This window comes from Labrus mixtus, chromosome 7 (assembly GCF_963584025.1).
Source record: "Labrus mixtus chromosome 7, fLabMix1.1, whole genome shotgun sequence".
Lineage (NCBI taxonomy): Eukaryota > Metazoa > Chordata > Actinopteri > Labriformes > Labridae > Labrus > Labrus mixtus.
The window spans coordinates 17,265,623-17,288,572 of NC_083618.1; the positions used below are offsets into that span (position 1 = coordinate 17,265,623).

The window sequence follows — 22,950 nt, forward strand, 5'->3', positions numbered from 1 at the left end:
GCGCTCTTCTCACTCTGACCATGGCGAAATGTGTGGCCTTGTAGAAATCTTCGCCCCTGAGGTATGCATTGTTAAAGTGACAGAGCAGCCTTCACATCACAACACTGCCACCTTTTGACCCGATGGAAAAATGGCCCCAAAAAACACATCTCTTTTTTTCTTTTTTTTTATGTTTTCTGGCAGGGTTTAAGGTTCATCTGTTAAAACAAATTATTTCTCCTGGAAGCTAAAAGCACAGGTAATTGGCCTTGATGATCCTTTTTTGGAGCCATTAAAGGCTTTTTTTTTTATTTGATTGACATGAGGGGAAATTAATTTGAGAGGAAATGGGGAACAACATGTACCAAAGGTCTCATTGATTTGAATCTGTGGTTGGTTTGTGAATGGTCTGTGACCTTTACTCCTTAGACCACCAGGGCATACATTTAAAGGTATACTTACAGAGAAATAAGTGCTGGATTAGTTCATATCATTCGGATAGTTTCTTGTCAAAGGGTTCTGATGAAATGTGTTTCTTAGTATTTTGAGGATAGGCTTTTCAATAAAAAGCATTCCACAAAATAAATGTGTTTCTGCACATAAAAAAAACTGCTCAACAAGCTTCTTATTGGTGCTTACTAGTGGCAAATCCTGTGATTGAGTCTTGAGCACCATGTTAAGAAAACCACAATATCATCCTTTATAACACAAAGAACAAAATCTGTAAGGAAAAAAGATATTTCAACATGCAAAATTAAAAGTGACAGAAGTACTTCTGTCATCATGTTGGCCTCTTGACCCTCTCAAAATAGTTCCTTTCATGTCTTTTAAAGCTTTGTCATGGCAGTTTCCACCCAAAGCACAATCTAAAGGAGTAGATGTACTGCTGCTGCCCCCTAGTGGATGTCGGTATACATAATGAGACGGAGTGAACATGATTTGAAGGCAATGAGTAATGACATTGGAAGGATAAGGATGAAAAGATATAAAAAAAAAAGAGAGATAAATGGAGACGAATTTAGTAAGACAGTCATGTTTGGTTTGGGATTTATCTCTTTTGAGAAAAACAGAGTTGCCATAACAAACACAGATTTATAGCAACCTTGTGTGCTTCGATAAATCTGTCCTGACAATGTAATTAAGATATTTCCGCACAAAGTACATTAACCTAATCAGCTGATGTTATTTAGAGGTTCACTGCACTCCTCTGCAATGTTTAATTTCCTCCACAGCAGTTTCACAACTTGGAGTCTGGTGCCAAATCCAAGATGATTTTGAATATTCATGTTTCCTCTCACAAGCCCCGGAGAAAGTGCAGCCAAGGGAGCTCTGTGACCTTCTTGTTAGGTCAGGCTGGATGCTGGAGGCTATCTAGTGATCACTAATACATATTCAAGTACCAGAGGCTATCGCTGGCTGCTGTTAAACAGGGTCCAAGATAGAACCGGATCAAGGCCAAGCAACAACTTCTTTGTTTGCTCTCTTATCAGCAGCAGTTTTTTTCCCTGTGATGGATAATCTTCACAGCTGCAACTAGACACATATTGACCAAGTCTGCACCCTTTCTCACCCTCTCTCATGAAAACACGCTGGCGGCCTGTTACTGTTCAAAAGGCTGACACAATGGATCAGTCCGGGTAATGTGTTTCTCTATTGGCATTACAAGTTTAATGTAGCTTTTCCTTAGTGGTTGGTATCATTAGCTGTTAGTTTTTTATGGTAAAGAGAGCTGTCATCCTTCTTGAATGGATCTAACGTTTCATTATCTGGCACCATCATATTTTTGAAAATAATCCTAGCAGTCTAATGGAAGCGGATCGATATAGATGGATCGGTCTCATACAATTCCTTTTCATATCACAACCAACACCACCTCTGGGAATCTGCATTTATCTCCACATCCAATATTGAGAGGATCCATTAAAGATGTGTGTTTTTCTTCTTCTTCCACTACATGTACATATTTGGTGTCAGTTAATTCGCTTTACAAGGTGCAGCCCGCAGCTATGTGGAGGCTTTGTAATTTGAAAGAGATCTGTTTGTAAAATGAGCCATTAGATTGAAATAACAATGAGCAAATGGAAGGCCTGATTAAATTCCTTGACCGTTCCATTTGGTGTTTGCTTTGTATCAGCTTATTTCTTAATTAGGCACCACACATGAACTTAATACATCCCCTCTTTATATCTTCTCAAAGCAAACTTCTTATTTAGTGTTGTTCTCTCCACTTGAAAAAAGACATTATCACAGCAGAACTTGAAATAAAACCACTGCATTTAAGAATGTTTTAGCTTCAGATGTGTTAATCTTCTCCAGTTCCTCATTGGTAGTCATTTCATCAACACCTAGGTATTATTTGCATTTGATTACACAACTGTGCTTAGATCATTGTGTTTTCGGGGGTGGAGTGAGGTCACTCCGAACGGTAATATCAGCAGAAATAAACAGCCTATTTATTACTTTCTGCAACTCTGGCTGCCGTTCTGTCTCATTTTCTCTCTCCCACTGCGTCAAGCCTGGTGTTTTTTCCTGTAAACGGTGAAACTCTGCCCCAGCACGGTGACCTGTAGCCGGGCCCTCTGGGGGTATATTGTGTCTCCTATGCTCCTCATTGCCTCACCTCCTTTCCCCTCCTCCTCCGCCTCCTCCTCCTCCTCCTTATCTTCTTCTGCTTTCTTTGGATATTGCTCTAAGGGATAGATCTGCCCCTCAGACACAAGGACAAACCAAGGCTAGGCAGTTGAGATGCAGACGAGATGTGAATAGAGGGGAGGTGAAAGTGTTACCTCCTTAAATCTTGTTGCTCTTTGATCCAGATGATGTTTTGATTTTGTTTGGGACAGTTTGATTTATTTTGGTTGACACCAATCTTTAAGGAAATATCTTATGAAAGAATTGTTACGTTTTGGACTTTTCTTATTGTACGATTTTTGATGGTCTAGAAGTTTACCACAACTTTGTCCCTCTGATTTTGGACTCTTTGACCATCCAAGGACAGGTCTTCTGACTTTCTTATTTCAAAGCATTTTTACTTCATTCATTTTGCAGCCATGCCGGTCCGGATCATGTGCACCATCTCCTTTTCTTCGGACGACGAGTCCGCCAGGGGATATGGCAAAGACGGATTTGAAGACCATTACAAGCGCGTGAAGAAGGGTTACGATGACGGGGGCTCACAGGACTACCTGGATGGGTGTAGCCGAGCCGAGGATTTCGATGACGAGGAGGACGTCAGCGAGGTGGACGACCTGGCTGCTTTTTTCAGCGGTTGCTCCCTTCATGGCGCCAACCATGTGTTTGTGGAGGACAAGAAGTTCGGTATTCGCCAGGGTCTTTGGGCAGTGGTCTTCACCTTGGCTCTGTCCGCCTTCTTGTTCCAGATAGCCGACAGAATCATTTACTATCTCGCATACGATCGCATCACCATGCTGGATGAAAAAGTGGCCAACAACATGACCTTCCCGGCTGTCACCGTTTGTAACTACAACTTTGTCCGGAAGTCTCAGATGAGCTACAGTGACCTGATTTTCATGGGCCCTCTGCTCGGATTTGAAGAAGGGATGGCGCCTGGGTTCCCACTCGCACCCGAGCCGGATCGTCCGCCGGGCTCTCGCTTCAGCCTGGATGAGTTCTACAATCGCACTCGACACCGCATGGAGGACATGCTGCTGGAGTGCAACTTCAGAGGCTTAGATTGTGGACCGGAGAACTTCAGAGAGGTAAGATGCCCTGAGACCCCATTGAGAAGAAAATGCTTTGAAGTACTTACCAGTGTTTGATCTTTCTGGGAACCATCAGACCCTAAATTAGAAATCACATTGGCAAGATGGCAATTCATGCGTCATAAGATATTTCATTTGCCTATATGGAAGACAAATATTGCATACAAGGATCTCAAATGTAATGTAGATAGTTTTTCATTGATGAGTATCTTCTGTTTGAGTTCATTCATTCAAATCTCTAAATTAATATTCCCCAACACAAGTTGCCACTATATGCTATTTCATATCTGTCTGATATATTGGATTTATTGATAATGGCGTAAGTCAGAATCCTAAATCTATCATAGAGAGGAGGTTATTTAATTAAATCAAGGCACATCTCGTGTTTGGGTTCATTGTGATTAAATAAGGACAAAACCCAATTCCAGTTGGCTGAATAGAAACCAAAACTAAGGACTGAAATGAAAAAGCAGAGAGAGATGATTTATAGCTGTGGAGTAGTTAAGAGATTTACAATCACAAGTCATTGCTGTAAATAAAAAAAACATTTCCAAGTCAGCATGTCTGCTTCAATGAAACCAATGTACATGTAAAAACAAGCAGACAAAATAAAAACATTTTGGAAAACAGCTGTGTTGTTGAATTAAATGAGGCTGAAAGAATCTCTGTGTAGCCCGTAGGAACCTAAAGGGCAGCCTATTGCTGGTCACTCAACTGAATTGTTGGTATTTTTGATTTTGTGTGTTGCCTAAAGTTCCCTGGAGTGTGCACATCAGACAGCACATGAGTTGAATACTGAATTGCCAAGACGTGTTGACAATCTCAAGCTATTGGTTTATTGATCTGCCTGACCTTTGCCCAGTTATGGAATCATATGAGCCGACTGCAAATGGATGTGCTAAAGTTTCATGAGTTGCAATTACATCAGTGTGTAAATGCATGTACATGACATATCATTCTCATTTAGACTAAATGGTTTACCAGATGCCTTTGTTTATGTTCAATTTATTTTTATAATGATCATCATGGTTGGGCGACTTGTGGAAAAAATAAAAAAACGCCGCTGTGAAAGTTGAAGATTTAACTGAACAAAGTTTCTAGTGTCATGCCTAAATGATTTTTTTTGTTCAATCCATTAGTTGATCCACGGGAAAGTAATTGACAACTTTACTCATAATCATTTACTCATTAAAGTAATCTCTTCACATACATTTTTTGGGGGGGAATCAAGCTTTGGATCTCTGTTATGTCATTTACTTTTCTCTTATTAGATGTAACATTTTGGGGGTTTTGACTGTGGTAAAAGAAAATCGTGAGACACATTAATAAATAATGGACAGTTAATCATAATAATCACAAGTTGAATTCCTTGAAGTTATTTTGAGGAAGGAAATGATAATTAGAATCAATGTCAATGCACCACTGAGACTGTCACAAGAATATAAATGTGCTTAATATGTAAGGGTGCCATATATACTTATTCATTTGATGCAGGAAAGATTAAAGGCAGAAGAAAACAGAATGAAATGACATTCAATATTTTAAGCCTTTTTTTTTAAGAGTTAATCAACACTGAAAGCAGCTCTGACATTATGGGGTTAGAGGCTTCACAAATGGAAAGCTGTATTCTCTCAACCAAAACAAAGTTTAAGGAAATTGATTGTGCAATGTGAAAAGAAGGACTTGTGTGAGGAAAATGTGGATGTGTGAGTAGATAAAGAAGAGCTGTGAGAGTGTGTTTTATCACACCAGGGCGGCTCCCTAAGTGGAAGGGCAAACACTTCAAATCAGCGTGGATTTATTTACAAAGTACAGTGTGTGCGGGCAGGAGGAAATTAACGATCCTGCAGTGAAATGGAATGACTGCCGCAGTAAAAAAAAGTAGGATATAGAAAAGAACACAAATAGCATTTTTATTGTCTCCTTTATAGCAATATGTAGGTCTTAATAGCTTGAAGATGTTCCTTCACTGTGAGGCCAAACACTGACATGTCGCCACATTGTGCAGATAGAAAGCACGGTTTAATTGTACCACAAAAAGAGAGTGTTAAAAGTTCCTTTGACAGCCACTTTACATCTCACTCTACAGAATTTAATTTAGGTTTCAGCGTCTTATGCAGGCACAAATTGAAAGATGCCCAAGTCCAGCGATCGGTTACAGAGGGCCTTTGTCCTTGAGGTGAAATAGGGTCTGCTGTCATTCCCTGTTGATGTGTTTTTTTTAAGAAGACAAAGCTGTGTGACAGCGGTGCAGTCTGCCGTTTTATTAGCGTTTGAGCGAGGCAGTGACCAGGCTTTATTCAATGACAGACGTTACTGCCATACTGCACTTCAAAACTCATTCTTGCTTTCAAAATGTCTTAACTTTCAAATAGATGAGGTGCCCCCATGGATCACATTATCATTGTGCACACCTTGGTGAAGCAATGACACGTTCTTGCATTTAAATTAGAAGGAAGTGTGTCCCTATGAACCCAGTTATCTTCATGTTGTCCATCATAAATAGTTAAAGAGAGGATTATACTCCAGGGTTGGAATATATTGCCAAACATTGTTTTTACTGCACACAATATTGTTCCTTGATTTCTTTACGATACAAGAAGCTTTTATGCTAAATATCAATGAATGCATGACTCTATTTAAAAAAGAAACCACTCGGTTGAATGGGTGGTAAAGTCTGCGAGTGAAATGCTGTGTGTATGTCTGCAGGTATCAGGTGTAGTTGTTCCTGCAGTGAAGCTAAAGACCTGACTAACACAAGTGACAAGTAATCAGTTCTCTGTCAGCTCTATTGGGGCTAATTATAGCCAATGTCAGTTTAACCTGAACCCGTCTGCATTACAGCCTCGCACTAATATAATCATTGATCGTTCCTTTAGCTCATGCTCAGACATGGCATGGCATGGCTTTCTGACTGTTCCAGATAGTTTCGAGGAAGTGTAATGCAAATACAATAAGTGATCTGTGATGCCTTGGAAATGTTCAAGGACATGTTTGATAACCAGGTCGTAAAGAAATCGTCCCATGAAAATGCTAATTGAGATGTCTCACTTCTAAATCCCTTTTTTCTGTTCCATACCTTGAGATAAAAACATCAACTTTGATTTGAAAATTGTATTCGAAGCCTGTTTTTCATTTTATTTCATTGCTTGGTTTTATCTTGCAGTATTTCTGTTGGCTGTAATTAGCCTGCAATGTTTTAATCTCTTGTTTCTACACTTTGAGCTTCTCAATCTGTATAAAAGGTGGTGTATAAATGTTTGAGTTGTCTCGGTAATAGCACTCTGAGATGAAGTGTTTCTTTTTTTTATACCTTGAATATTATTTTATTTAAAGCATTAAGAGTAGCACTTGTTTTTTTTAGAGGTGTAATCGAGCATTCTGGGAAAGAAGACACAATGAGATAAGCTGTGGGGGAAATGACAGTAACTCACTGATCTTGGTTACAAACACAGAAGAGATAGCGTAGCATTATTGCTATCATGTTAGCGATTTCCTTGTGGCATGAAGCAAAGGCCTGGTAATATCAATAGGGCAGACTAACTTACTTAACAGCATATAAAGCATTAAGTATTTCTGTTCAGAGTGGCAAATCAATAAAGTGTATTTATTTTGCGTAATGTGGTTGTTGGCAGCACTGCCAGTCCCAGAGCGGGGAACACTGATGTCCTGCTGGTGTGTGTTTATTTAATGTGCTAAGAGCCACTAATGGCCTTGCAGACTCTATTGTTGGACTATTGAGGAGCAGTGGGGAGGGGAGGTGAGCTGATTGATTGCTTTCTGTCTCTCTCAATCTCTGTGGCTTTTCTTTCCATTACTTTTTTTTTTTTAAATTTTATCTCTGTCCACCGTCTCTGTCCAGTGTTTGTGTATGTGAAAGTTGGTTTCAGTCTGTGTGTCTGTGTCTGTGCGCGCACTGCGATGATCTCTGGCTAACACACGGGTCAATAGTGGAGTCTGCTGCTGCCCTACAGATAGATGGTTCAGGTTACTGCGATTCTGTCCCAGAGCAGAATGTGAGCCCCCCTCAGAGCCGTGATCCAAATCCCAGCTTCCGGCTTCAACCCCAGCCCATTAGCTACAGCTTCCCTTTCTCCAGAGCTCAGCATTGTCAACAGAATCCGCCAGTGGCTCCTGTTACACCCTTCTCCTCTGTCCTCAAGAGCATCAGTCTGTGTGCTCTGGGCTTGGACAGAGAGGCAGACAGATAGACGGACAGAGGAACGACGAGAGAGGAAAATGTCTTTACTGGCCTCGCCGTATGGCTCTGAGCTGTAAATACTGTTATGGTTCAGCACTTGCTCAAAGCAGCCTTTGCGAAGGAGAGATTGTATCAGGGACAGTGTAATGTAATAATCTTCAAGCATATGCCATGATTAATTAGATGTTAGCAAATTACCCTTATAAAAAAAGAGCGCAGTACATCACAATATATGCTCTGTAAAAAAAGAACAAAGACTGAATGAATAAAGCTTGGAGTGCAAGCTGAACTCAATTTGTTCCTGTCGCTTTGCAGATCAACAGTTCCTCTACACCTTCTGCAATTAGGCTAATTAAACTGTCACTTCTTCAAATGGAAATGGATTTTGTTTCCCTTTGTTTGTAATATGTAGTCATTTTGTGATTTATGCTGTTTTCCATCATGCAAGCCGAACGCCTTCTGTGGAGCTTAATCTATGTTTGATTCCTGCTGTTTCATTAGTTGGTTTGAAGTGAGATCCATCAGGCAATACAAGCACGACAACACAGTGAGGGCGGCGAAATGTGTATTACTCTCGATACCAGGTGTTTTGAAACGATACAAACTTTTATGTAATGATCGATAGTATGGAAGAGTACAGGAGCTTTTAAAGAACTACAGATATTCAACCATGTTGTTAACCAAAAGCTGCAACGAGAAAATGAGAGAGAACGCGGGTCAAATTGCGCAAATACGTTGATAATGCTTCAGTGTAATTGTTGCCAACATTTTTGTTTCGATTAAGACAGTGTGCAGGAGTTTGCTTATTACAAACAAGAAATTACCCAATATCAAGTGCCTAGGACCTACAGTACATTTTTGTTGCCATGGATATCGACACAGGTATCTATATTTTACAGACTCTCTCAATCGCCAGTAATTTCGGGGGGGGGGGGAGCATTGAGTTTGGCAGCCCCCCATCCTCTAGAACTCTCTCCAGGGAGATATCGACAATGCTACATCCTAGAGACATGTTATATAAAACTCCTGAAATCCCACTCAGTTTATGGAGTTAAATCTTGATATCGCAGGAAAACACCATCATGTTTTATCTTCTTTACTTTTTGATCCATTCTGTTCACCGATCTGTTCTGCCCTGATTTAAAACAGCCTTGGGTTCCTTGAAAGGCGCTTTATAAATTCAAGCTATTATTATTATAATTATATTTTTTACTAGTTTCACATTCCATTTTTAAATCCTAATGTCGTGACAACGCTACAACCGAGACAAAGTCTGGAAGTATGCACGTCTTTGCCGGAGAGCAAACACTGCCCTAATGTGTAGGTTTACTTGTCTCAACCCCCTGTTATGTCTCACAGTGTTGTGTGCAAATGATTCAGGAGTAATGGATTTCAACTTTCATGTTATGGAAATGAGTTGGATTAAGTGTATGCTTGGTCATAAAGTGGTCATTATGGACTCTGAGTTTGAAATGAACAAGCTTGCGATGGTAAAGTGCCTCCTCCCCTTTCTGAAAGGTGACAGCACCGGGTCATTGAATATTTATGGTCACACTGATAATCAGATAGCTCTGTTTCAATTTCTGTCATCTTCTCAGCCATTTTTTAGCTTCTTCTTCTTTGGGGATGTGAAGTTCAAATGTTCCCTCTTTCACACACAGCTACAGATTATAGCAATTAAATTATCTGAGCCCAGAGCCTAACAGTGGATTTTGATCTTATTTTTACATTAATTTACATTAGATTTCATTTTATCTAATGCATTACAGGGAAGCTTTTTTTTTCCTTTTAATCTCCAGTGTGATGATCTAATTAGTGAAATTGGTGCCTCTGATACTAATCGACTTTGTTTTCAAGGCTTTCCAGCAATTCTTTGGCTTGCCAACATGCTTTAATTCCATTCATATCAAAGAGTGATCACAAGGGGGCAGTGTTTCACAATTTCTCAGAGCCTTTAACCGGCTTCTTGGCACTGTGATGCTGCATGCTGTTCCTTTTTCTCTTTTTATTCAGAAATACACTTAATCCCATCTCTAAAGGACTCTTTGGTTCTCACTTCACAGAACAACATCAGACCCTCTGAGCTGCGGTGACCAGTATCCAGTTAATGCTTCATGTAGGAGCAGAGCGTCTGCCAGTGGGGGAAACAGTGGTTGAAAGAGCGGTTTGCCTGAGGGATTATGCTCTATTTGTGTGTTGTGGGGATTAAAGAATAAATATTACAAATGAAACATGGAGCTGAGGTTTGCTTGCTGTGGACAGCGTTGGCAGAAATCCATCCCTCAATCACTTCGCTCTCTCTCTCTCTCTCTGTCTCTCTCTCTCTCTCTCTGTCTCTCTCTCTCTCTCTCTCCATCCTTTGATCCAACTTTCTTTCAGTCTATGAAGGACTTAGTTCCAGTAACGACACTATCACACTTTGCCACTTGTGTCCTTTCTCTGTCTCTATCCATTTGAGTGATCCGTGTTTTCAAAAGCACCCCTATTAATTACATCTCTCATCAGTCGTCCTCTGACCAGAGCTGCACTCACTCCCTGTTAAGACGAGTCTGACGGGATTTAAAACCCTGGGTCATTTCAAATTGCACAGATACATCGCTACCTGTCTTCAGTATTGGCCAACACGTCTTAACCCAAATGCTAATGAATCATTAAAGTGTCATAAATGAAAGGGTGGAACTTTCACAGTAACTCTCAAACCATGATAAATGAAGCCTAATGATGTGGAAATGAGGGATACTGCAGTCTGGTTGGAGCAATTATGTATGAATAAGACATATGACAAGTGTCCTATGTCCTAAAACAAGGCCAATAGCCACTTGCTAGCAGCTAATTAGGTTGATGAGAGGGTCTTAATGGCTTCCAAGGATTGTTTCCCTGTACTTTACATCTGAGCTGCGATGAATGGTTTGGCTCTGAATGACAGAAGAGGAGCTGTGAGGAGAAAGGTGGTGTCCTTTTAAGAGTGGTGGAGCCTGGCTTAGTGATCTTGCTCTTTTTATGTCTCTCTCTGTGGGGATGTGTGTTCTTTCTTGCAGAACTCCTTCCAGTGTGTGTGTCCACATGCTTCTATGTGTGCTCATGTGTAATTGCCAGAGTTGAACTAGTCACTTTATTAGATTAATTATACATTACTGACTGTCTGGGCCATAGAAAGAAACTGTTGTCATTGCAGTTATGTGCACGGAATCATACGAGAAAGAGATTTTGAAGTGGTGTGTGTGTAGTGTGGAAAAGGATGCCTCGAGGGTGCCTGGCCAAACGTGTTCTAGTTGCTTCTCCTCTCCAGAGCTTCACAGATGACTGCATCTATTGTGGTCTGCAGGACTGCCAGGATTCCTTTACGAAGCTAGGGGCTTTATGTAATGGAGTGTAAAATCAGCACGGTGCCTTTCCTAACTCTAGACAGGTGTGTTTGTGGTTGTAGAAAACGGGACACACATATTTACAGTGGGAATCAAATTTGTCTATATTTTTTATGTAAGACGTTTTATTACAAGTAATATCAGTTTAATAAGAGAACTTATTGATGTCAGAAAATGGTAAAAAAAAAAAAAAAAAAACATTGCTCAGTGGTTTCCAAAGCTCAAGGTCCTGAAATGTTTTATTTCTCCACAGCCCAAAGATACTCAATCAACTGTCATGAAAGAACCCAGAACATATTCACATCTAAGAAAACAGAGAAGTACAGGTTTTTTTTTTAAGAAATTGACAAAACAGAATAATCAATAAGTAGAATAGTGGCAATCAATTCCAATGTTAATACTCATCGATTGAAGAATTAATCCAGACGATTTTTATACATGTGATTGTCAATTACTCTCAAACAGCATGTTAGACCATTGGAAAAGAACCAGTAATATAGGGTTGGGATTGTCGTCCTGACTCCTTAGATTCAATTATCCAATCCCTGGTACAAAATATCAAAATTGTCATTAAAATTAGGGCCCTAATATTTCCCTGCCAATTTGACTCACTGCATCACTACTTCATGAATTGGACAGCAGGATAAAAAGAAGAAGAATGCATGGGGGTAGTAGTGTCGGACAGCGGTGACAAGATAAGAGATTAAACTTGATGAGAGGGGAAACTAGGGCCAAATTGCAGTGAATTAAGATAATACAGTAATCCTGCACTTCACCATTTTAGGGGCTGAAGATGTCATTATGTCTCATTATATGATTGTCTTGCAGCGTACCAGTTATCACAGAGTCGCTGTATCATAAAGTATAATCATCGACAATGAACCACATGTGATTCCTGCCACTGTTGATTCACCCAGCAGACTAACAAAGGGTCACATTTTGGTTTGAGTGTTGTGTAGTTACTTTACCTCAATTAAGTTACATGGCACTGTTGCCTCACAGCGAGGAGGTTTCTGATTCGGTCCTCGTAGGACAGAGTCAGTTTGCAGGTTCTCCCTGTGCATGCATGGGTGTTCTCTCCGGGTGCTCCGGCTTCCTCCACAGACATGCCTGTTAGGTCAATTGGTGACTCTCACTTGCCCTAAAATGTGAATGTGAGTGTGGCTGGTTGCCTGTCTCTACATTGCCTGTGACTGACTAGCGAACAGTCCAGGGTGTACCCCACCACTCGCCCCAATGACAGCTGGGATCAGCTCCAGCCCACTGGCGACCCCAAATGGGAAAAGCAGTATAGATAATGGATGGATGGATGGAAGTTACATAACTAATAAGGTTAATTAATGTAAATATCTCATGGACTCGTGTCCTGCGTTTGTTTGACCCATCCATCCACTCGACTTCCTCCCTGTAATGCAGACTGTCCTGCTTTTAATGCACTATTTGTATGCTAAATCAACTGACTTCTTTCTTTAAATCACATCATTTGTTATGCAGACACTAAAGGTCACTGTTCAACAGTAAATGTAAATATGGCTAGTAATAAGCTGCATTACCATCCTATACAGACACATATTTGTGAAGAGTCCCTGATAATGTTGTATTTATGATTCACTGCTCTTTGTTTTGTGTAGAAATCTATTTCTTTTATAACTAAGTGGATAATTTAAATAATGACCTGCCATGGGGCTACGGATGACAGTTAATTCAAAGCTTACTCTGTTACAATCCAGCAAACGGTAACACTAATGTAAAGAAGTATGTGGTCCCCTTTTTTTTAACAAATAAAATTAAAATTGAATGGACAAAGCAGACTTTAAACATTTTCGAACCTGTGGTGCATAAAGGCATTGCGGGGTCTGACCCCCCGGCTCCTTTCCCATATCATTCCCCACTCTCGCTCGCTGATTTCCGCCTCTGTCTTCTGTCCTATCGAGTGGAAGCCCCAAAAGTTAAATCTTTAACTGCCTATTTTAAGACAGACTTTAATGCCATAGGAACACAGAAGTGCTCCGTCACTGTTGGACTGTCTAGATAAGAGCATCAGCAAACTGCTTTTAAAAAAAGCAAATAATCTCAAAATTGGAAACTGGCCGGCCCTGAGCTAATGTTAGTGCAAACTCTATTGATTGAGCGGTTGTTGTTTCATCCCAGAGTCTCTGAGTCAATCTCAGCGGATCTGCTGCTGCTGCTGCTGCTGCTGCTGCTGCTGCTGCTGCTACCTTCAGGAAATCGTAGAGGAGGAGCTGATTATACTATTCAGTGCTGCAACCTAATAAGCACAGCTGATGCAAATGTTCACACCAATAGCGTCTGTCTAGGAAGCAAACGATGTATGAATGAAATAAATTAGATTCAAATTACAACCTCTGTGCTCACAGGTTTACATCAGGCCACCTGTGTTAAAGCTGCAGCAGTTATGAAAATGAATATCAAAAATAAATCATGCCAGCAATTAACACACTGCCATTTGGACGCACAAACATACACACTTATGGAAGACTTCATCCATCATACTTGCTTTCGTTTAATGTATCTCCAAAGGGATTATTATGTTGCAGCCAAAACGTGAAATCAAAATGAAAGATCCATTTAGGTGCAAACCACCGTGCAGCTGGCTTTGGACTGATGGGTTCATGCTTTTCTGGCAGTCTGAACCTCCTCTTTGTGTGTGTGTGTGTGTGTGTGTGTGTGTGTGTGTGTGTGTGTGTGTGTGTGTGTCTGTGTGTGCATGCTTGAAAGTGTGTGCCTGTTTGCATGGATGTCAGTTTTCCTCGGGAGTTGTCAGCCAGTTGGACTACCATCGACCCTCCTTCGTTAGTCCTGCCTTCCCAGCATGTCTGACAGCACCCTGACATAAGGTCTAACACACACATACGCTCGTGCACAATCACGCCTTGCCAGCACTTTAACAACCTGCCAGTTTTATTTGGTGCAAAACAAGTTTCTGGACAAGTAGAACAAACAGAATTTGGGTGTGTATAAAATCTATACCTTGAATAAACACACTGCAAGAAACAGAATATGTTTTTTTTAAAGGCTTTCCTTCTATAGAATATCTGGTTAATAGCAGCTGATGAGCCTCCGATTGTAACATGTTCTTGCGCTTGGACTGATATTTATAGAACGTGGCAGGATATCTGCAGAGGATCTCCTTGGCTGAGAAGTTCTGGTTCTAGTTATGCTGAATAAGAAATCAAAGCTAAGTCGATGTAATATTTTGAAAGAGTAAGAATTTTGTGATACAACTTGTCTCTTGAGTAGGGGGAGGTGGTGCTTGAGGCGTTTAGTTTTATTTAAAACAAGGCTGATTGATGGGACATGTTAATATATATCTGCAGAGAGAAACGTACTTCTGCTGGTTTGGCTGTGTGAACATTGACACTAAAGTTTGTGTGTTTTATCTTGCTTCTTCTGACATACTCAAGCGTGTGTATGTCACATAACACATCTAGGTGTGTGTTAATTGACTGTCATTACCCCTAAAATGAAGACCAGGACAAAACTATTCATTTGATTTTGATCTTTTTGGTTTGAAGAGCAGATATCATTTTTCTTTACTGTCCTTGATTTAATGTTTTTATCATCATTCCTTGTCTTAAAGCTCCTGTGAGTTGGTTATGAAACAGACTGAAATCATTACTGATGCGTCTTAATGAGCTAAGCAAACCAGACCATCAGCGACATGTTTGATCATTTCTGTGAAGTTAATCTTAATGCTTTTAATGACTGCCACTGGGTTTCGGTGTCAGATGAAGGGAATTACAGCTCGGTGCAGAAATAGACTTTGTTTATATTTACCACAGTAAACATCCACAGCGAGAGATATAATTCACTGTGAAAAGACGGCGGGAGGACATTCTTACTTATATGAAGAGGACACGATCGGCAAAAAGATAAGATGGACTGCTCTGCCTACAGGGGAACCCAAACTTGACTCAAACCAGAAGACCCTCACAGCAGCAAAAATCTCTAAAAACACATTCAGGGAGAACTATGGTGGCCCTGAAGGTCAACTGTGCAAATATTTCATGATTATGAAAAACATTTCACAAAACATAAAAATAGTTACTAGAACATAAAAACATTTCTCTTGCTGCAAAAAATTGTTTATTTGTTAAACACTTTCAACAACTTGCATCTAATGTATCACTCCATACACTAATAAAATAAGATGACTTTTTTTTTAAGCGGGGTTTATTTCTTGGAGCTGTTTCTGTTCAACAATTTATCTCTCTGCAGAGTCCTGGCCTGAACAGGATTTCGGTTTTTGTTAAAGGTCGCCAATGTGTCAAGCTCTCAGTGACAACACATGACAACACGCCTGTGACTTCAGGAAGCATGACGTATAAAGTCACTGTACCTGCTTTTGTTTGCCAAGAAAACAGCTCCAGCAAAGAACTCCACCTATAAAAACCATTGACTTTGGATCCATGTTTAAAGCACAGAGTTCAGATCAATATCGATCTACACATCCCACTCTGACAAAGAAAGCAAATAAGCATGCATAAACGCAACCATGATTTTTCTTTTCTGTTCATTTGAGGGATACCAGTTGCATGAACGATTTGCCACATCCCTTAACTCGTAGCCTTTGCCTCCACATGTATACATTCCTTAAATGACCTGCTGTGTTGGATTGTGACAACAACAGCACAAGACTCTCACCCCCATGCCTCTGATAAAGCAAATAGATGGGATTTAGTTATTTGAGAGGGAATCATCGGTAAATGTCAGACAGAGAGGGAGCGTTTATTTCACAAAAGGCAATTCATTCTTTTCTCCCTGAGCGGTAAATAGTAGGAATCAGGCCTGTGGGGACTGTGTGACTGTTTGCCATAACAAGCTGCCGTTCTCTGCAAGTCATTCCTCAGTACCATCTCCCTTTTTTCCCAGCTTCTCTGCAGCCCTGCTTTCATGATGCTGTCAAGATGAATAAGCAGTGTCCTCCTTTGTTTCCTCGTGCAGGCAGGGATACTCTTATTGCCCACAGTGCTGTACATATAAATCTGCTGCATCCATGCATCCAGCCACCGTACTTATACAGTTAAACTCCTCAATCTTTTCTCAGATAAATGCAATGATGTGTCATACATGGTGGTGCTGCCAAATTCACTACTTTCATAAAGTGAAGACGAGGCTTGAGATCTCCCTGTCTCAAGTGCATGTTAACTTTGTGTTCAATCAATTACCGCATGCAAGATTTACCTCGGCAGTACTCGGGAAGTGCCCTGGCACCTCTCCAGCTACCAGACCAACTTCTACTGTATATTGGTCCGCAACGGGACTTCTACCGACGACCCTCCACATCCAAACTCAAGTCCTTACAGACTTAGCTACTGCCGCCTGTCTATTTGTTCCATTTGTCTAATCTGTTCTGCAGCTACAGACAGATGGCTGACCACCTATGTGTCTAGTTCAGCTCAAGGTTTCTGACTGTTAACCTCTTAGAGATCTATCCAGACATACCCAAAGCAAATTGAATGCTGTTTTTGAACCATTTAGAGTTACAGCTCAAACAAGGTCACATTTGAAAGGTAACACTCTGAAGTTTCTTCCCAAACAGCCATAATCACAGTTTTTACTACTGGTTCTGAATAATACAAGCTGAAACTACAAAGAAAAAAATATTTTTGTTTCCGCCTGAATATTTTCTTTAAAAATAAGCCAATAGAGGACTACAGCTGGGAGCTATGAGCTTGAAAAGTGATTTGGGCTGTGTCATAAAGCCTTACCTAGTTCCAGTCCAAATTTGACAACAAAAGGACAAAAAAATATTTTTCTATGGGTATGTCAAGGTGTTTCCAAACTGTGCCATTTGGACCCTTGGTAACCATGATGACATACCTGGGATAAAAAAGGCTGCTACTCCTCAACACTTTGACGTACATGCATCATTCTGGGCTCTACGGAAAGGTAACAATTAGAGCTACGCTATACAATACCCAGAATCACTATCAGTATTACTGAAACAGATTTATAGAAGCATAAACACATTTAAAAGAAAGTTTTTCCTTCCCACTATTGCTCATAGATGGATTAGTGTTGGATCTCTGTAATTTATATTACAAGGAGTGTACAGTGTAGACCTGCTCCTGATACGATGCGTCATAAGATAACTTTTGTTTTGATTTGGCTCCATACAAACATGAGTTGATTTATTTTTGTGCACAATTCAGTAACTGTATTTATTTATTTATTTATTTTGAAAGTTCTTCCACGGAGCAATTTCCCCAGACAGTGCTTCATACGCTGTGGCTGAAAGTGTTTTCTAGCTTTGTAGCTTACAATTACTGAAAAATGGGTCAACATGGGCCTTTTAAGATTCGGCCAGCTGGGGCCTTTCTATGTGCAGTTTGCATGGTTCCCTTTGTGCCTGCTGGGCTTTCTCTGGATTCCTCCCACAGTCCGGAGACAGGCTGGTTAGGCTAATTGGTGACTCTTAATTGCCTTAAATGTGAATGACATATTGAATGGTTGTCAGTCAGTCTTTGTCAGTCTGTGTCAGAACTGTCAGTGGCTAATGACCTTTCCTCGCCTCTAGCCCAATGTCAGCTGGGATTGGCTAAGGCTCCTAGGCATCCTCTTAGGATAAGTGGTAGAGATAATGTATGGATTAAATTCGGTTTTGATAGATGTGTTTAATTTATGTGAAAAATAGACAGCGTAATTACTACAAGAGGTTAAAAGGAACGATGTGGTTTAAAATATTCTCATTACCACAAATGTAGAAACATTGTGGATGGTTTTATTTGTTCAGTGACGGACAGGAAACATCCAGCAATCACTCTCCACGCAGACAACAACATACTAACAACAAACTCTTACTTTTATGGTAGACTAGGTGGGGCTGTTTTAAAACTGGTTCCTTTGTTTGATTGTTTTTTCAGAAAGTATAGTAGTGCGTTTGTATGACCCTTATACTGACTTCTGTAATTATAGTATAAAAAAACAAGGACATTTATTTACAGCTCTTTTACTTTGTGTCTCTACATTTTTTATGCTCTGGGTGCTTTTGGCAACATCTCAAAATATTCAGCTTGGTTTCAATGTCACGAGCTCTCTGTGTATACGATCTCCTGATTTACCTACTGGAACTGACTTTCATCTGTCATATTGTTTTTTCAGTAGAGAACCACTTACAAGATGCAGTTTTTAATTCACCATTATAGCCCATACGATTGAGAAGCTTTTGGAAAAGTGGCCTTCCATGACATTTGTCCCTTACAACAGATCATGTACACAATTACATGTACACAAAATTGTCTCTGTTAAACTCCACCTGCTCCTCTGTCAGCACCGGCAGCCACAGAAACCGACTGCTGCTGCTGCTCCCTGTGTCTTCACCCCATTTCCATTCCTCTCCCCCTTCCTTTGCCACCTCCACCCCTCCAACACCTCTTTTTTGGCTGCTCCCTTGTTGATGCATCAACAACAAACATTCCCAGTGGGAGTCAAAAAAAAGACTGCAGCAACCAGGATAAGCAGAGAGAATAAGTAGATCACAAAAAGACAGGAGAAAGGTAGGGGAGAAAAAAGTGTGTGAACGAGGACTGGAGGGTACGTCTTAAAATTCTAAAACAAACAACAGAGATTTGGCAGGGCGAGGAGACGAGCATTGTGTTCATGCTCCAGCAAAAAAAAAAACAGGGGTTTGTTAATGTTACTACGGAGGGTAAACAGAGGCAAAGTATGTACAGAAAAGTGAATTGGTGAAAAGGGAAGTTGGAAAATGAGGTGGACGGGGGAGTCCGCCCTGTGTCATGTCGTTTGACTCAACACATGTCAAGGTCCAGGCTGGCAAAGTCCACCCCTGTTGTGACCCAGTATGACAGTTTGATGAACTGCCGAGTGCCTCGACTTCACAGAGCCCTCGCAAACAAACTGCTGCCATCAGCACAGCGGTGAGATACACAGAAAAATGTGGACACCAAAGCTTTATTTACTCCTCAGTGTCCACAGTAGGGGGGGGGGGGGTGTTCTTTACACTGCTTGTTTTGGATTAAAATAATATTAATAGTAAATATTTCATTTGTGTGACATTTTAGCAGTCAGTTTAGTAAAGTTTACAGTTACAGAGTGCATCACGCGGTACCTCTCCTAATGTTGAGTTTCTGATTGATGTTATACACAATCACTGGCTGATACCTGCAAATACAAACACGATGATGTGAAATGTAGAAGCAGCATTTAAACAAAGTAACAATACACGCTGATTTGTCAACACAAACAAGTTGCTAAAAATTGCTTAAAAATATATTTTTAAAGGCTGAATTGTCTTCCTGTTGGTACCTCGGGTCTCTATGGAGCCAATGTGCTCTTCTTTAGAACTGCCTTCTTTCATTGAGACTCTGCACAGGGATTAGCAGCAGTACATTTATTTTACACCAGAATTATCAATTTTTAATCGATCCGTAAACCACATGTGGCCCGAACGATGGGGGGTGTGTCTAAACAGATCACAGATAAGCTGTGGTCTATTTCACCTCTACCTCAAACCCTCTCTTTCAATTATCTTAATATACACTTACTGCCTTATCTAAACGGAAAATACAGTGCATACACACAGACGTGCATGCCCCAATACACCCAAAGTAGTCTGCAAGTGTGCAAGCATAAATATGCTTCATCTAAATTCACACTGCAGAAAAATGAAATACCACAAAGTAGGCCCTTTGCATACTTGGGTTTTCCATGCCTGGCAGAAAGCACCTGTATACCCATAGATCTGCAGTACTTGACATACATACTGTTCTTAAATCATCTTCTCAGTTACAGACATGCTGGAATTTAAAAGCTGAGGACTTTGGAAAAAGGAACAAATCTACAAAACAGTCGATGCAATAACACTCAAATATCACAGATGATAGCAAAGACTACCAACACTTGTATATGCATTAAGCTATACACAGATACTTTAAAGGTCTAGAGTATCAGAAAAGATAGTTCTGCAATGTCTTTTGCATTCAAGTTTCAACACTAGAGTGGACTAATTAGAGAAACATACAGCATATATTCCTGCCCTGAGTGTATCACACACTGCATACCAGAAGGTGTAATCCTGGCTTTCTAACTAAGACTGATAAGATATGAAGTGAAGTGGCTGCTATTTAATTTATGTGCTTATGCCTTTTCATTCGTCTCAGTTGGCTTTAAAGCAAGTGCTACTTCACTGACTTCACTGATTGAAGTTGAAGTCTTTTTCTCATTTAGAGGAACTGTCAAAGCAGAAATCCATCCCAAAAAACAGCCATCCCACTGATTACTCTTATTCAAATGTGCTCCCAGCGATGAAGCAGCTAATACTCTGTGGTGTTCAATGGCCTGAGATTTAAATTCATAACATCACTTTGTAACGGATACCCACATTTGTGGACTGGTAATGTTTCTGTAATTACATCCCTTTTTTGTTTCATTGTAGTAATCCTGACAGGTCTACAATAAAAAATGTGTCCATAAATACATCTCCACACACTTTCAGTATGTCATTCAGTCCCCGTCAGATTAATGTTTGAAAGCCATCGGATTTGTCTCAATAACATCATTGAAATGACTTTAGAAGAGATAGATTCACACTTTAAAATGAAGATTGGGCTGACTATGATTACAGTAAGTCATACGTGCTTTTCCCCTCAGGCAGCCGTTTTCAGATGCATGAAATCTGCTTGCTTGAAGAAAAAAGTTGTGAGGCTTTTTATAAAATCCAAAGTCATTTTGGTTGAATATCAATCAGGCTTTGGAACATACCACAGCACAGAGGCTGCTTTCACAACAATAATCAGCCACCTCACCCTACGTTCTGAAGAAAAAATAGACTAAATTCCTGTCCACCTGTACCCAAAGGCAGATTTTGTACCACTGGAAAGTTTTGTCTTACTGACTGGGTTACAAAATATATGTCAAAGGACAAAGATTAGCATAAATCTCTGATGACCTTGTGTCTGAGAAATATACCCCGAGACCCCACAGCATCTGCGTGCGTTGTGTTCAGTCTGTGCTGTGGTTTTACCCAAATACCTCACTGTTGGAACCAGCCCAGAGCAGCTGAGTTTGCCAGTTCACAAGATTATTTGGGAATTAAGAGTACAACATAAAAACAGACTACTTTGCCATTCTGATGTTGATTTGCTGTTCATTTGGATCTGAAATAATGTTGATGATGAGATAAACAGTCAGCAGTCTGTACATTGTGTTTTATTTTGAAATTGACCAGATGCTGTAGGCGTTCCCTGTTCCAACTTTCTCTCTGGGTAGATCTGCTCTGTCCAGCTTGATGTGTGCTGGAAGCAGGCTCTGTCTAAAATAGACTAGGCACACATTTTGAGCAGAGCAGCGCGGTGTGGATCTTCTGGGATGCCCCTGAGACTGACAGCGGAGCGTGCAGTGGAAACACGAGCATTGACTAGAGAGGCTGCAATCAGCTTTGGAGTCAGTGGCGTGGATGGAAAACAGCGCACACTGATGCAATGGTTCAGAATGCACAAGGAATTGACCTTGGTCCATTTTAATTCTTATTATTTATCCTGCAACTTGGCCTTTTGGTGACATCTTATACCGATGACACACAGCTTTACTACAGTGTTTCAGTAAATGCTGCTGCAGCATCCAATGCAACTCCATCACCAACTCCCATTTGGCAGTAAATAGCCAGTACATATGAGCAGTATTCTCCAATATCAACAAGATTTCAACGTAAATCCTAGTCGGCCTATATTCAATAGAGAAATCCTGCATCCTCATAATTGGTCTGAAAGGTTCAAGATGCAGCATCATATATTCTGGCTGGCTGCAATTGTTTTTTATGAATATGCATTCATACTTTTGCTTTTTTTGTTGCTTGTTTACTTCATGAATGAAGGTGAAGATTAAAAGTCTAATCTGAAATTGCCAAAAAAAACTACATCACTGTACGTGTCAAATGATGGAGCTGGTGCTGGAAGAATAACAGATTTTGCAGCTGCATCCCAAAGATGAAAGAAAACCACCAATAGTTTCAGGCATTTTACATAATATATGCCGAATTTGGATAAAAAGAAAGTTTGAGATCTTCCTTTAAATATTTGCCTTTAATAACACATCCGTTATATACTGCAGGCTTATTGGAGGTTCACAGCAATAGCCAAAAGACAATTGTGCTTTGAGCCTTTGTCAGTTGCAACCAAAAAACTATGCAGCACACTGCCTATAAATATCAGGGTGCCAGCTCACTTAATACTTAGCTAAAACTTATCTCTTACCCTTTAGCCTTTAAGTAACTATGGCTTAGATGATAAAGGGGACTCTTTCTGCAGTTTGCTTGTAACTCCTGCTCTTCTTCATAATCTTTCAAATGCTGTATTCTTGATTTCCATTTTATCCCTATTATTCATTCATTCTCAAAAAGGTTTTATATTACATTTTATTCTACATTACTTCCTTACTAGCATTACCTCCTTGTTTTTGAGTTCTTTTTTGTCTGCTTTCATTTTAAGCACCCAGTTCATGTAATAAACTTCCTTATAACTGAGCATTTAGAGCTACACTTCTTTTATGAAAGATGCTTTACAAAGAGAGTGTGTTATTTAAAGTTCTGCTAGGGGAGTTTACACAACATTCAGAAATCAATAGGCTGCACTTTTCGTGGGTATTACTAATCAAGGAAGCAGCTTTTTATTATGGGATTTTAAAAAAAAAACTTCATAATTGA

General features: G+C 40.2%; 1 protein-coding gene across 3 annotated transcripts in view; it reads left to right on the top strand.

Annotated features, from left to right (window-relative positions):
• asic1b (acid-sensing (proton-gated) ion channel 1b) overlaps positions 1 to 22,950 on the top strand; it is a 171,450-nt gene that overhangs the window by 113,401 nt on the left and 35,099 nt on the right. The window contains exon 1 of one of the 3 annotated variants that reach the window (XM_061043331.1): positions 2,851 to 3,698. The exons of the other annotated variants lie outside the window; for them this stretch is intronic. Within the exon in view, the coding sequence (XP_060899314.1) occupies positions 3,030 to 3,698 (669 nt within the window). The 5' untranslated portion in view covers positions 2,851 to 3,029. Of the gene's footprint in view, positions 1 to 2,850; positions 3,699 to 22,950 lie in introns of those variants that run through there. 3 annotated transcript variants of the gene reach the window in all.